Source organism: Lepidochelys kempii, chromosome 8 (genome assembly GCF_965140285.1).
Source record: "Lepidochelys kempii isolate rLepKem1 chromosome 8, rLepKem1.hap1, whole genome shotgun sequence".
NCBI lineage: Eukaryota > Metazoa > Chordata > Testudines > Cheloniidae > Lepidochelys > Lepidochelys kempii.
In genome coordinates this window covers 95,090,579-95,106,374 of record NC_136387.1, presented here as the reverse complement: position 1 = coordinate 95,106,374, position 15,796 = coordinate 95,090,579, and the positions used below count along the sequence as shown (strand labels likewise).

The window sequence follows — 15,796 nt, the reverse complement described above, 5'->3', positions numbered from 1 at the left end:
GTACTTGTGGCACCTTAGAGACTAACCAATTTATTTGAGCATAAGCTTTCGTGAGCTATGCTCAAATAAATTGGTTAGTCTCTAAGGTGCCACAAGTACTCCTTTTCTTTTTGCGAATACAGACTAACACGGCTGCTACTCTGAAACCTGTCAATTTGCAAATGAATTCCAATTCAGCAGTCTCTCGCTGGAGTCTGGATTTGAAGTTTTTTTGTTGTAATATCGCAACTTTCATGTCTGTAATTGCGTGACCAGAGAGACTGAAGTGTTCTCCGACTGGTTTATGAATGTTATAATTCTTGACATCTGATTTGTGTCCATTTATTCTTTTATGTAGAGACTGTCCAGTTTGACCAATGTACATGGCAGGGGGCATTGCTGGCACATGATGGCATATATCACATTGGTAGATGTGCAGGTGAACGAGCCTCTGATAGTGTGGCTGATGTTATTAGGCCCTGTGATGGTGTCCCCTGAATAGATATGTGGGCACAGTTGGCAACGGGCTTTGTTGCAAGGATAGGTTCCTGGGTTAGTGGTTCTGTTGTGTGGTATGTGGTTGCTGGTGAGTATTCGCTTCAGGTTGGGGGGCTGTCTGTAGGCAAGGACTGGCCTGTCTCCCAAGATTTGTGAGAGTGTTGGGTCATCCTTCAGGATAGGTTGTAGATCCTTAATAATGCGTTGGAGGGGTTTTAGTTGGGGGCTGAAGGTGACGGCTAGTGGCGTTCTGTTATTTTCTTTGTTAGGCCTGTCCTGTAGTAGGTGACTTCTGGGAACTCTTCTGGCTCTATCAATCTGTTTCTTCACTTCCACAGGTGGGTATTGTAGTTGTAAGAATGCTTGATAGAGATCTTGTAGGTGTTTGTCTCTATCTGAGGGGTTGGAGCAAATGCGGTTGTATCGCAGAGCTTGGCTGTAGACAATGGATCGTGTGGTGTTGTCAGGGTGAAAGTTGGAGGCATGTAGGTAGGAATAGCGGTCAGTAGGTTTCCGGTATAGGGTGGTGTTTATGTGACCATCGTTTATTAGCTCTGTATTGTCCAGGAAGTGGATCTCTTGTGTGGACTGGACCAGGCTGAGGTTGATGGTGCGATGGAAATTGTTGAAATCATGGTTATCATACACATTGTAAGGAGAGTGATCACTTTAGATAAGCTATTACCAACAGGAGAGTGGGTTTGGGGGGGGGGGGAGAAAACCTGGATTTGTGCTGGAAATGGCCCACCTTGATTATCATACACATTGTAAGGAGAGTGATCACTTTAGATAAGCTATTACCAGCAGGAGAGTGGGGTGGGAGGAGAGAAAACCTTTTGTAGTGATAAACACCCATTTTTTCATGATTTGTGTGTATAAAAGCAAACAACTTCTGTATTTTCCACAGTATGCATCCGATGAAGTGAGCTGTAGCTCACGAAAGCTTATGCTCAAATAAATTGGTTAGTCTCTAAGGTGCCACAAGTACTCCTTTTCTTTTTGCGAATACAGACTAACACGGCGGTTAGTCTGAAACCTGTTAAAATGATTAAAAGCCTAGAAAACATGACCTATGAGGGAAGATTGAAAAAACTGGGTTTGTTTAGTCTGGAAAAGAGAAGATTGAGAGGGGGACATGGTAACAGTTTTCAAGTACATAAAAGATTGTTACAAGGAGGAGGGAGAATTGTTCTTCTTAATCTCTGAGGATAGCACACGAAGCAATGTGCTTAAATTGCAGCAAAGGAGGTTTAGGTTGGACATTAGGAAAAACTTCCTAACTGTCAGCGTGGTTAAGCACTGGAATAAATTGCCCAGGGAGGTTGTGGAACCTCCATCATTGGAGATTTTTAACAGCAGGTTAGACAAACACCTGTCAGGAATGGTTTAGATAACACTTAGTCCTGCCATGAGTGCAGGGGACTGGACTAGATGACCTCTCGAGGTTCCTTCCAGTCCTATGACTCTATGATTATTTAGACTCCTAAGAGAAGTTTAAAGATAGTTGGGTCAATATTTACCCAGAGAGCAATTAAAAATCTACGCCCCACTCCTGCATGCCGCTCTGCATGGGTGGGCCCCTGTGCCAAGGTGGAGCCCCACAGATTTCAAGAGGTCTTCACACTAAGCAGCTTGCAGGACTGGGACCCCAGTCTCTCAACAATCTCACTGCACTCTATCCTGTAATTTCCAAATAGCCCTCCTTTTCACAGCAATCCCAGTAACAGTGCCAAAAGCACAGCAGAGAACAAATACATTTTTTAAAACATATTTTATTTAGTCATCCATAAAAAAACAACATTTTAACAGTACAACTGGTTATATTTTTAATTGTAATAGCTCATACAGCCAAGAATTTCAAACTCCATCAGCAACGATGTGCATATATGAGAGAGAGAGAGAAAAAGAGTGTGTGTTCATGATAACCATAGTTACACATTAAAATTATGTTGTACCAAAATTTGCAAATGCATATTATGAAGTCACAAATACAATGTATAACAAAAGACTATGAATACACAAGTTAGAGACATACTATTTTGATTTAATATCTTTGCATATCCTTTTTTTTTTAACATTGCCTTTTAAAAGCTAAGTGAACCAATTCTCGCTCAGTGCAGAGTATCCTACAGATAATAGGTGAAATCATGGCTTTACCATGAGAAAGGGGTAGTCATTATTGTGCTGCCCCAGGAGCAGACTGGAAGGTAGATTGTGACGCAATCACAATTTGTTTTCCCAGTAACCCTTGCTCCAAGGTCTATACCTGGCACAGCACACATCCTCTAGAGCACTGACATAGCTGTGCTAGTCTGCACATTGGAGTGGGAGCTGAGCCTTGGCCCCACCCATTCCCCACCCTGTTGCACTCATGTATGTGGATGGAGCGGGATGTACCTGCTCTGCATTGGTTAGGTCTCCCCCTGGACTGACACACACAGTATGGGCAGCATACATAGGGCCTTAAGGGGATGACTTATATCCCTTTACTCCCCCGCATGGCAGCACCAGCAAGGTTGCAGTCTGGCCCAGTATGCATCACAGAGAGTGAATGACCAAGTTTATTTTTCATTACTGCCTTATCAGTGGTTTAATCTGCATCATAAATGTCCATCTATCAATAAACAATAATTGGTTTAGCACTGAACTAGAACAAAAAGGAACCCCCCCCCCACTAGCAATTGTTTTATAACTGTTTTCACATTATGCAAAATGCAAGAACATACATTTCTCTACAAGCCCAACAAATGTTAAAATAATAACTAAGTAGTTTGGACCAGATGTGAACTCAATTTAAAAAATGTTGTACCAAATGCAATGTCAAAATTTTTCCACGCTCATGAAACACACAGTTAGAAAAGGGGCTTGAATAGTAAGCACTCTGTAGATTTTTCTAATGTTATTTCTTCTCCAGTTGGCTGAAGGATCTTTTTTTTAAACCTATCAAACTAATCCAGCTAAAATGGAAAGCAAAAAGTCAAAGCCATGTCTTGTGTATTTCAAACTTCCACAACACAACTGGGTTTTAGGTTGTCCCCTACACTTATCACCAATATTTATTCAAATGGATCTTATATAATTAAAGCATTAATGTTGACAATAGGTCCTTTAATTTCCCACCCCACACCCAAAACATAGAACGGTCTGAAGTGGCCCATATCTTCTCCAACTGAATACTTATAAGGCACTAAAATTAACCATAATAAAAAGTAAAACAGACCCCATGACAAGTAACAAATTGTACTTAATACTAGTCTATATGAAATAGCAGCAGAGATTTTCAGTAGTCTAGGAAGCCAAAATGTTTCCTATTCCAATCATATTAATTACATACTGATAACCAACCAACCAAAAAAAAAAACAAGAAGATCCCTAAAACTCATGACCACTTACACAATTATAAACAGAATCAGTACAAATGAGATAGGCACAAGCAAAATGGATTTTCTTCAAACTTTGATATTCAGGTCTGACCAGAAGATATTTGCCAATGACCATTTATTTACCGGCATTACTAATGCGAGTTTAGTCTGAAGATTTCAGTAACCATCTCTAAATTGTGTTAACCTTTAACTTCTCTTAAATTTAAATCCTGCACCAGTTACCGATTTGAAATAGACATTTTTAAAGTCGTAATTAATTTGAAAATAATTCTCTTAACTTTGGCACCTAACTTTGTGACCTCCTTACCTGTCTCAGATGTACACTGCAATAAATAACCGATTTACTTAAGTATCTTTGTCTTTCCAAATTTTTTCCCCTACAGGTTAGAAATATGTAAATTGACATCTACATCACTATGTCTGCAACTAAGCTACAAAGAGAGGTGGCAGGCTAGGACTTTGATTCCTTAAATGAAATTACTATGAGTTGGGGAAATTGTTTTCAAAACATACTAACAATTATTGAATGTGAATTTATAAAATAGAAATCTGTATTTTTAAACATCAACATGAGCTTATTTGGACAGTGATAAAGCTTTTATAAGGATATACTGACTACTACAGGTAAATCCATCCTTCCCTGATTGCTTGCTTAGGTTAACCAGACTCAGTGTCGTGCTGCTTTGCAGATTTTATCATACACCTCTGGAAAAGCATCCTTGCAATTCATTTGCTCCCTCAGCTTGTGGTATAGTGAACCATCAAACATATCCCAGAATTCCTCACGGTTCATATAGCAATCTGCATACAACATCTGGAAACTGAAAGAAAAAGAGGGGATCAGGAATTAAATCTTAATACTGTTGCAAAATTTCAGGTAGAAAAAAAATGAAGCAATTGAGGATGAGCTATACATTGTAAGGATACACTGCAAAATATTTTGAAATACTTTTTTAAAACAAATGTACAGATTAATTACCATAAATTATATTGGATAATTATTCAGCCAGTCTGATGGCTGAACATTGACATCTCTTTTGAAAAAGCGGTCATGATGTACAATGGAAAAGCCAACAGAACATTCCATTATCACTGTTTGGTGAGGTGGGGAGATAAGTTAAATATGAAAATATGCTTTTAAAATATATTAGTGTACTTCAAATTATTTCTTTCCCAGTTAGTTTCTTGGTTTTTTTTTTTAAATTAGTTTTGCTATGACACTAATACAGAGAGGTAAATAGCAGATACATGAAATTTGAATATGTTTGGGTAAATTATATGGTCAGTTTAAATATTGTGGAATAGGTTATTTTTCTGAAACATAGGCTTCATGACTTTGCTACCAAACCATAGAGAACTGGATTTGGTATCAGCCTATGCAAAATTGTAGGCGAGGTCCCCAGCTCCGCTCTGGCTCCTTTACACCATGTAAGAGGACTAGTGCAGCACAAAGAGGCTCTAAAAATCCCATTTGTGGCCCAGCAAAAATTTCCTGGTGCATGACCTACAGAGGGTAGCCATAAAGCTTTTCCTTCCAAGGTGATTCCAATCAGTGCTGCAGTCTACAGGGCAACCAGCAGAGGCTGCTGTAATGCAGACACGCCACTAAATAGCAGACAGGCTGTTTAATTTGCATGTGAGGCCTTTCCAGCCCCTGGAGCAGCCGAATATCGGGAGGGTGCAAAAACAGTTTAAAGCCACCTTTAGCCACCACTCCCTCGGGGATGCAAATTCTATGCTACTTAGAGGCACTGCACAGAATCTCAACCAGCATGTTTTTTTGTATGCAAGCAATGATTAAAATTAAAAAAAGACAGTCATACTGAATATATAAAATCAGAATCAGTACTTAAATACTGTAATAACTGAAAGTTAAGTAAATCTGATTAAGCTGCAAGGCAATAAATTATATGGTGCTATCCTGAAGACGAGGACTCTTACCCATGCACATTTCTTACAAACTTTTCCATTTGTCTCATAGATGCCCTGGCTTCAAACTGTTTTGTTTTAGGCTCTCCATAAGCTCCTATATCTACATAGAGCTCCATTTCATCTCCTTTCGGGTGGACCATGCCAGGGTTATTGGGTAATATGAAAGGACATAACCACAGTGGGTAAACCTGCAAAGATAATTTTGTATCACCAATTTTAACAGTACAAAATATCAGTTATCTGTTAATAAAGCATGAAAAAACAGAGAGAGAAAATTGCACAACTCTTCTCCAATTTTCAGTACAGAACTTATACAGATGCCCCTTTTCAACTCATAGAATCACAGAATCTTGGAAGGGACCTCAGGAGGTCATCTAGTCCAACCCCCTGCTCAAAGCAGGATCAATCCCAATTTTTGCACCAGATCCCTAAATGGCCCTCTCAAGGATTGAACTAACAACTCTGGGTTTAGCAGGCCAATGCTCAAACCACTGAGCTATCCCTCCCCCCTTCTGCTGTTCCAACTAGTTTCACCTTATAGTAAAACTTACACAAGTTGAATAAGATACCAAAAAGCAAGGAAGAAAGTCAGAAAATGCAACAAATTAGTGCACTATATATATCAGTGTTTCTCAACCTTTTTGTGCTGGCGAGCCCCTTTGGACTTAAAAAAAATAAATCATGATACTCCCCTCCACTCCCCGAAAAAATTGTGACCCCCCCCAATTTAAGCTTGTGGCGCAGGGCTGAGACATATAAATTAGCTTTGTGGAGCCCTCTGTGGCATGGGGCCCCATACAATTGCCCTGATTCCTATCCCCTAACGGCAACCCTGCTTGCGACCCCCCTAAACTTCTCCCACAACCCCCCGAGGGGTCATGACCCCCAGGTTGAGAAACACTGATCTAGATAATAAACGGAATAGCTTTAAAACACTAATGAAAAACTGTCTCAGATCCCAAGTCATTAACTGAACTCATATTTAGATTTAAATTACAAGTAAAACTAAAGGAGTGAAAGGCATTTTACTGGTACCCGCTAAGACCAAAGTTCAAGTCCAGAAGTCTGTATTTCTTGAAACAACTGAAGTCAATGACTTGGAAAGCAAGTGTTAATTCCCAACACTCTTTTCGGGGCTCAAGTGATTTTGCAGAAATAGAAATCTGATTTCCAATTTTGCCAAGTAAAAAAGGATAAAGTGATAGAATTTTCTTTTAAAAATTGTGAGTTAAAGCTACAAAATCAAGTATTTCTGAATATCAAGTTTTTCTTGCTTCTTTTTGTTAGAGCATTTCATTTTACCTGCCGCCTAATAGTATTTAATTAGTTGGCAAAATTCTCTCAAATTTAGCATACTGATATATATTTTCTGCAACAGGCACTACTGTGTACTAATGCCAATAATCACCATTCATAGGGCAATCTTCCATTTACCAGGTTTTAGAGAAATGTGTTCTTACATTCAGGTCGCTGTGGAAGGTACGGATAGATTTTTCAAGGATTTTCATAGGGACCAGCATGTCTTGTACAACATGATGTTGCTCATACAGCTTTCGAATAGCTTCTCCTTGTGTCAGTTTTAATAGTGAGATTTTTGGAGGAACCATCCAGCCAAACAGGTAACGAAAAACAGGGTTATTGCCAAAGGGAATGATATCCTTTAAGAGAAAATGGAAAAAAAAGAAAAGAAAAAAAGAAACTGGTAGTAAAATCAAGTGAGCTGAAAATCAATATTTCAGAATTTGGATTTTGAAAGCAACATTAAATCATATTTTCTTTCAATAGTTTTAATTGCTGATAGTCACATCAGGCTACATTAATACAGGTACGAACAACATGCAACCCTAAATTCAACAATGGGGACTTATGTAGTGTAAAATTCTACACTAATGCTTATCATGACAATAATTTAGATGATGAAATTCAAAGTGGTGGTTCCACAGCAACCCTGGGCACAGCTGGGCACATGTAGGCAGAGTAAATTCTCAGCCATAAGTGTGCATTCGTGTTTTTGCACTGAATTTCCTGGTTTTATCTTTTTAAAGTCCCAGTTCAGGAAAGTACTTAGAACATGCCTGATAAAAGCTAAAATAAGTTTTTTAAGTGCTTTCCTGAATGTGGGCCTAAAAGAGAAACTAAAAAGGGAAGGTGCTGGCAATATTATCTTTTACAGTCATACATTTATATAAAAAAAGTCAGAAAGGAATGCAAAAATAGACATTGTCACAAGAGAAATCCCTAAATCTGCCACCACTTCATTTGGATTTCTGTCTTAAGGAAAGGAGTTACTCACCTATGATGGACATAGGTGGCTCCCAAGGGAAAAGAACATTGGCTGTGCAGTGAGTATGTACAAAGTACCCCAAAACAAATATTAAAATCTTCTTTGTCTAAAGTCTTACTTGGAGTTCCCAGAAGATACTCCTGGTATGTCGGTGGTAGTAATGTCTTGAGGGAATGTACTCTATTCCAGTTTGATTAGCCTTCAGATACTTCTCCCCATGCTTAAAAAACCATGGTTTGTAGTAGTTACCAATTCTGTTTATCTGAAAATAAAGATATATTACATATCAGCAAACAAACACCAATATAAAGAATAAATATCCCTTACTTGAAAATTCAGTAATATAAATGTTCATGGTGCCCCCAGATTTTTTCACTTTGGAATTACACTAAGGAAAGAACAGTCTTAATGCTAAGAAAGCGTTTCGGACTTTTTAAACATGATTTTCATATTGTAGTGTGACCTTGTGGATAAAGCACTGGATGGGCACTCAGAAGACCTATATTCTACTTCTGGCTCTGCTGTTGGTCTGCTGAATGGCTGTGGGCAAGTACTTGTGCCTTGGCTCCCCCATCTGTAAAGTGGGAATTATGATGCTAATCGCCTCTGTAAAGTACTTAGAAAGCTACTGAATAAACGTTCTATTTAAGAGCTAGGTATTATTAAGTATTATTTACTCCTGGGGAAATTCTGCGCCAAAAATTTAAAAATTCTGCACACAATATTTTAAAATTCTGCATATTTTATTTGTCAAAGTAACACAATATAATCATGCCAGTTTCAATTATTTTGGAAATTTATTTCAACATACCTCCAGCAAGTATGTTTGTAACAATACAAACAACAAAAAAGATTCCCCCAGGAGTAGAGAAACCCCTGCACTCACATGGATCCTCACTGCAAGATCAAGTTATAAGTTACCAGATGGAGAAGGTGGCAGAGAGCAGGTTAGTCAGTTGAGAGAATGCATTAGCTTAATGGGGTCTGTCCCCAATCTCTTCCCAGGAAGAGGTGAGGATGCTCCCTGTTTCTCTGAGGGCAAACAGACCCCAAGACCCACTTAGCTGCTCTTAGCCTCCCACCCTTCTTCAGCTCCCCATCCCTCAGGATCCAGGGACTGTTCCCCCTCAGCTGCTTCTCCCACACTCACCCTCCTCCCTCAGGAGCATGGTCCTCACCTCTCCTTCCCCTGGCGCTTTACTCCTCTTTCCCACCCCACTGCCCCCTCCCGCACCCCTACCCCACTGGGAGCTCTGTGGTCCCACTGCTTCCCCCCCATTCTCCCCAGCACTGGGGCCCCTCTGCTCCACCCCGCATCATTGGGGCACATATGCTCCCACCTACCCACCCCCTCCACAGGGTACCCTATGCTCCCACCACCACCACTGGGGACCCTGTGCTCCCCCTTCACACCCTGACTGATCCCTTCCTTGCCAGCCCCACCACCAGAGGCCCTAGGACAGTGCAGAAAACTGACTGCGGGAGCCGCAGCTGGAGAACCCCAGCTCCTGGAGGAGAGAACCTGCCCGCACATTGCTGCAGGTAAGAGTTCTGCCTGGAGCTGGGGTGTGTGCCATGAGCAGAACTCTGGTGAGAAACTTGGGGGTGGGAGGGAGATGCCCCCCTGCCTCCCTACATGGTGCTCCTGGCCAAGGCTCCCCACAGTTTCCCCACTGCTGCTTGTGTGAGCCCCATACCTCTGCAGGATGGGGGCACCGATGGGGACATGGGGTGTGCACTGAGGCTGCCTCCCAGAGAGGACTACAGTCAACTGGCTGTATGGAGGTTTGCGGCGGAGGGCCGGAGGGAATCACCCTACAGCCCCCTAGTTTCCCCCGCCCCAGACATGGACTCAGCCGTGAGGCTGCACCCGACCCTGCCACAGCGCAGGGGCTGGGACTGCCACAGAAACACCACAGGGCCCTGTCCCTTTGCGCCAGGCGCACCGCGATAGTGAGCGAGAGGGAGTCTCGTGCGCTTGCCCAGGCCTGCCCCGCCAAGGCAGTGATTTACGTCTCTCTCAGCTGCTTGTGTTGCGCTCGCTCGGGACTGCTGCCCATAAGGGGTGCATGACCCCTCTCGCGGCTTCTCTTTGCTTCCCCATCAGAATCTATTATTCTGCAGAGAAAACAAAAAAAATTTGCAGGGGATATGAGTTGTGCACGTCTGCAGTGGCACAGAATCCCCCAGGAGTAATTATTATAGTGTGCCAATGTGTGTGTCCCATAAGCTTTCCTCATTAAGGATGAATTAAAATAAGGTTTGGCCTGCCCAAAGAAAGTTGAGTATGGGAACTGATGTCAGTACTCTAGGAATGTTACTCTGTTCTCAAGCCAGTAATGAACTAACAGCCTCAGTGTTTCTGTAGAGCGGTCAGCATTTCGGAAGAGCTGCCACAAAAGAGACCCACGGCATGTTAACATTAACCCTGATTTTCTAGTCAGATGTTAGTCTGGGTAATTGCACTGTGACTACATCTCCCTCCAGATGTGTTTCCTATCTTAAAGCATTGTGTTGTTCCTATATACTGTTCAAGTTGGTTCTTTTCTTCTTGGAGTTGCAAGGCAGCATCTATTATGTATGCTAGAGATGGGAAAAGACCTGTCACTTTAGGAAATATATGAGCTTACAGTCTGAATTGATAGTTACCTGCAAAATTCTAATGTTACGTATATTCGACCATTCAAGCAAATTCAATATCCATTAAAAATATACCTCTTGTACTGATCCTATTACTGTTTTCGTTTTACTGTCATACACTGGAATATTTTACATGCAAGAGAACTAAAAATCTTATTTAAGAATAGTATTCCTTTTAGTTACCTGGCTGTCTTCAGCTTCATCAGTCAAGACTCCCGTCATAATGACTGCTTCTTCCAAGGAGTATACCAGTCCTTCCACAAAGTTATTATCTTTCTTTTTAGATTCCTCAGTAAACTTTTCACAGATCTTTTCCAAACCTCTCACAGGCTTGTAATGTAATTTTACATATTTCTTAGCAGGAATTATTTTTATTTCCGCAGCAACAAGGAATCCCAGAGTACCACAAGACCAAGGCACTGCATAAAATAGGTCTGAGTTTTCAGCCTGCAAAAAGTACGTCATACTAAATCATATGTCCATCCACACAACAACTGATAACATTGTAAATCATAGCAAAATAACATTTTATCTTACTGGTGTACATCTCACAAGGCTTCCATCAGCAAGAACAAGTTCGTAGGCCAAACAGGTATGTTGAAATAGTCCATAGATATGGGATGAAGACTCAATGCCAGTTCCCATGATCAGACCACCTTAACAAGAGAATGTAATCAATTGAAACATATTTCCCTTTAAAATGAAAATAGTCTGAGAACAAAGACGAAAAAAATTAAATAGGGCTTCTGGAAAATGAAGTCTTTCATGTTGTTCCTGGTAGCAGTTTTAAAGAGCAGATGCATGTCTAAAATATATCATATGCAGTGTTGTTGTAGCTGTGTTGGTCCCAGGATATTAGACAGACAAGGTGGGTGAGACACAATCTTTTATTGGACCAACTTCTGTTGGTGAGAGAGACAAGCTTATGAGAAGAGTTCCATGTAAGCTCAAAAGCTTGTCTCTCTCACCAACAGAGGCTGGGCCAATAAAAGTTATTACCTCACCCACCTTGTCTCTCTAGATAATGTGTGATAGCAGAATACAAAATTCAGCAAGAATTTAAAAAAATATATATATATTTCTGAGAAAACCGAGACTGAACAACATAGTAAACTGCATAAACAGCTATTTAAAATACAGCAAAAGTCATGCTTTTTAACCATTATAAACAATTCTCACCTACTGTGAGATCATCGAGTTCTGGTACCACTGGAAGAGTCCAGCCCATAGGATTCAGGTGAGCTGTCAACTGCCCCATGGTGACCAACGGTTCCACACGGACAACCTAAGAGAGAAAGCATTCAAGTATTAATGCTGACACCACACAAATGTTAATCACACTTCTTATTATCAATTCTGCTCTTTAATTTAGACACTCAGGAGTGTAACGAAAAATAGTTAAGAGACTGTTCCCCCCTCCCACCTACCACATCTTGAAAAGAAACGTGTGGTTCAATCTCCAAAACATAAGTCAAACTGATTTTTCAGAGCTCAGCTTGTTAAACAGATGTTACATGTTTAAAAAAAAAAAGCACTACGCAATCCTTTCAAAATCTGATATTCATAATGCGTTTACTATTTGTAAAACTACTTTAAGGCTTAAATTTCATGGAAAAGTGTGCGCACACTTGGCAGGATCATGTTAGTTGCACAAATCCTGCAATATGCATGAAGCTGGGGTTATGCAAAGGTGAACCTATGGTTGTACAACTTCAGTTTGTAACTACCCACAGGATTTGCACAAATCAAGTACGTGCGTTATTTAAATGGAACCATTTTGATGTGTTGACTTGACACTGGTGCCTTGAATCAAGGATTTACCATAACACTTCAGAACAGGCAGAAGTGTCACCATTAGTGAGGAGAGGAAAGTATTCCAAAAAGTTTCAGAATCTCTAACATCAGAAATCAGATGCAAAGGTGTCACAAAGGTGTACAACACCAACTGATGTGAATGGGCATTGAGTTTTCTGACACAACTAGACCTTGTTTATTAAAGGATAATAGTTTAATTTAAGATATTTTAAAGATCTTCCTCATAATATATACCACACTTAACAAAAAGCCCAAATAGAGCATTAAATATATATTAGTTAATTTTACCATTATATTTGGAGTTTCCCCAAACCCTGTCTTCAGTACCTGGTGGAAAGTTCAGGAAGGATTGCTCTCTGATGATGTGAGGAGGACATGACACAGAATACCGAATAGTCACAATCAGTGCTCCAGATCCTATGTTATGAGATTACATTCATCCGGTACAGATTCCTCCCTCTGCCTTTGTCTATACTAGAAAATTTTATTAGTTTAACTTGAAATCAATTTTAGTTAATCTAGCTAAACTCATGAAAATACTCCCTTCTAGTATCCAAATATTTCCTGACCACTCAGAATATGGGTCTGTTAAGATTGTCTGTTTCCCACGCAGAGGCACAATGCAGATGTGTTTGGATTTCCAACACTGTAAGGGAATATTTAAATCCAAAAGGACAAAAAAAGCAACAACCCTTTTCACATTAAAAAAGGCTGACATGAGAACATTCACTCTTGGATTTGTATAATTTTTTAAAAAGTGGGTTTCAATTACCTTCAGGGAATTTAGTGTCCTTTTAAGCAATAATCATAATAAGTGTTGTAAACTTTAGTACTAAATGTAAAAATTTTAGTATTACCTGTCTTTCAATGTCTACCTCTAGAATGTCCATTAAGTTGATCACTATATTCTTATGAGTCTTCTTGTACTTTCCAACACGAAGTGATACTGTTAGCCAGCCAGGTCGGCCAGTACACATGTATGTTTTCCCGCCTTCATTTTTCCATTCCTGCACCTGTAAAAGGTTATTGTCATAGTTCAGGGCAATTCCTCCTTGTGGTCCAGCAAGGGCAAACACTCTTAAGCTTCCAGCCCCCCAGCTGTTGACTCCACTGAGCAGAGACATGTATCTCTCTCCCTCCTAACCAGGATGTTTCGAGGCTGCGCATCTCCCAGCCTACACTGTGAATTTCCCAGCAAAGTTAGACTGCCTCTGCAGGCTTGCTTTACTTTCCTCCTCAGAGATGGTAAATAGTGTAATTGCCACAATTAAGTTATCACATAGCTCTTTCTAAGCAAGCACATTTATTATTAAGGAAAAGCATTAACAACAGAAGAACCTACCATCATGGTAATAAGCTTACCAGAGATCACCCTGACTTCAACAAGGGCTCCAGCCAGCCAACAGTTGTTAGCTCACAGCAAGCCCACTCACGTATCTGAACGTCCCTTCTTTATATATATATTTTTTTAAATCTGTCCTCATGCAACAGGTGATCAACAGATAAAAAGGTTCTCTCTCCCCTTTGCCCCGACATCAAGGCAAAGCTTCAAAAGGCTGAGTTCTTCTATAACCAGAGTAATTGTATCTGCATATCCTTTCTCCTAGAGATTTCCTGGGAAACCTACTTAACTTTAAAAGTTCATTATTGTCTTGGTCCCTTATTTCGAACAGTCCTTTAAACCTCATAAATAGGGCTCCATGTCTGTCACAGAGGTTGTGAAAGTCACAGATTGCGTAATTTTCCGCGACCTCCGTGACTTCTGCAGCAGCCGATGCAGCTGACCCCAGGGCTGCCCAAGCAGCTGGCTTCGGGGACCACCTGAGCAACGGTCCCAGGGGATGGCCGGAGCAGCCACTGCTCAGTGGCCCCAGCAGCTCCTGCCGCTGGGCCCACTCCGGAGCAGTGGCCCCCACGGGACCCGCTCCCTAGCAGCACTCCCCCACAAGATTTAGTCAAGAGTATTTTTAGTAAAAGCCATGGACAGGTCATGGGCCGTGAATTTTTGTTTATTGCCTGTGACCTGTCCATGACTTTTACTAAAAATACCCATGACTAAATCGTAGCCTTACTCGTAACACTTCCCAGGGTTTCAGATATTACATACAATACCACAATAATATATAAACATTTGCATTTTTAATAACATGAACTCCTAAGATACTTAAAGCTACTTCAATAAGGTATGTTGGGGATATTGCAGGAAACTGCCATCTCTGTCACAATTATGATTAAACTGACGCTGTGAAGTACAAAAATCTATAACAAAACTGTAAGTAAAAACCTCCCCCTCACCCCAATTTGATAGTGTTTAACTATATTATTCTACATATAATAGAATCATAAAAGTGTAGAACTGGAAGGGACATCAAGAGGTCATCTAGTCCAGTCCCCTGAACTCAAAGCAGGGCTACGTAATAACTAGACTATTCCAGACAGGTGTTAGTCTAAACTGTTCATGAAAACCTCCAATGACGGAGATTCCACAACGTCCCTAGGCAATTTATTCCAGTGCTTAACTACTCTGACAGTTGAGAAGTTTTTCCTAATGTCCAACCTAAACCTCCTTTGCTGCAATTTAAGCTCATTGCTTCTTGTCCTATCCTTAGCCCTGGTCTACACTAGGACTTTAGGTCGAATTTAGCAGCGTTAAATCGATTTAAACCTGCACCCGTCCACACAGTGAAGCCCTTTATTTCGACTTAAAGGGCTCTTAAAATCGATTTCCTTACTCCACCCCTGACAAGTGGATTAGCGCTTAAATCGACGTTCCCAGCTCGAATTTGGGGTACTGTGGACACAATTCAATGGTATTGGCCTCCGGGAGCTATCCCAGAGTGCTCCATTCTGACCGCTCTGGACAGCACTCTCAACTCAGATGCACTGGCCAGGTAGACAGGAAAAGAACCGCGAACTTTTGAATCTCATTTCCTGTTTGGCCAGTGTGGCAAGCTGCAGGTGACCATGCAGAGCTCATCAGCACAGGTGACCATGATGGAGTCCCAGAATCGCAAAAGAGCTCCAGCATGGACCGAATGGGAGGTACGGGATCTGATCGCTGTTTGGGGAGAGGAATCCGTGCTATCAGAACTCCGTTCCAGTTTTCGAAATGCCAAAACCTTTGTGAAAATCTCCCAGGGCATGAAGGACAGAGGCCATAACAGGGACCCGAAGCAGTGCCGCGTGAAACTGAAGGAGCTGAGGCAAGCCTACCAGAAAACCAGAGAGGCGAACAGCCGCTCTGGGTCAGAGCCCCAAACATGCC

The 15,796-nt window shown here is 41.1% G+C and overlaps 1 protein-coding gene across 1 annotated transcript in view; it reads right to left on the bottom strand.

Annotated features, from left to right (window-relative positions):
* Window positions 1-2,231: 2,231 nt before the first annotated feature.
* Window positions 2,232-15,796, bottom strand: part of DHCR24 (24-dehydrocholesterol reductase) — a 28,724-nt gene continuing 15,159 nt past the window's right edge. The window contains exons 2-9 of the mRNA XM_073357600.2: window positions 13,389-13,544; window positions 11,896-12,001; window positions 11,254-11,372; window positions 10,900-11,163; window positions 8,195-8,338; window positions 7,253-7,450; window positions 5,802-5,980; window positions 2,232-4,681 (exon numbers count right to left, since the gene is read on the bottom strand). Of these exons, the coding sequence (XP_073213701.1) occupies window positions 4,528-4,681; window positions 5,802-5,980; window positions 7,253-7,450; window positions 8,195-8,338; window positions 10,900-11,163; window positions 11,254-11,372; window positions 11,896-12,001; window positions 13,389-13,544 (1,320 nt within the window). The 3' untranslated portion in view covers window positions 2,232-4,527. The remainder of the gene's footprint in view (window positions 4,682-5,801; window positions 5,981-7,252; window positions 7,451-8,194; window positions 8,339-10,899; window positions 11,164-11,253; window positions 11,373-11,895; window positions 12,002-13,388; window positions 13,545-15,796) is intronic.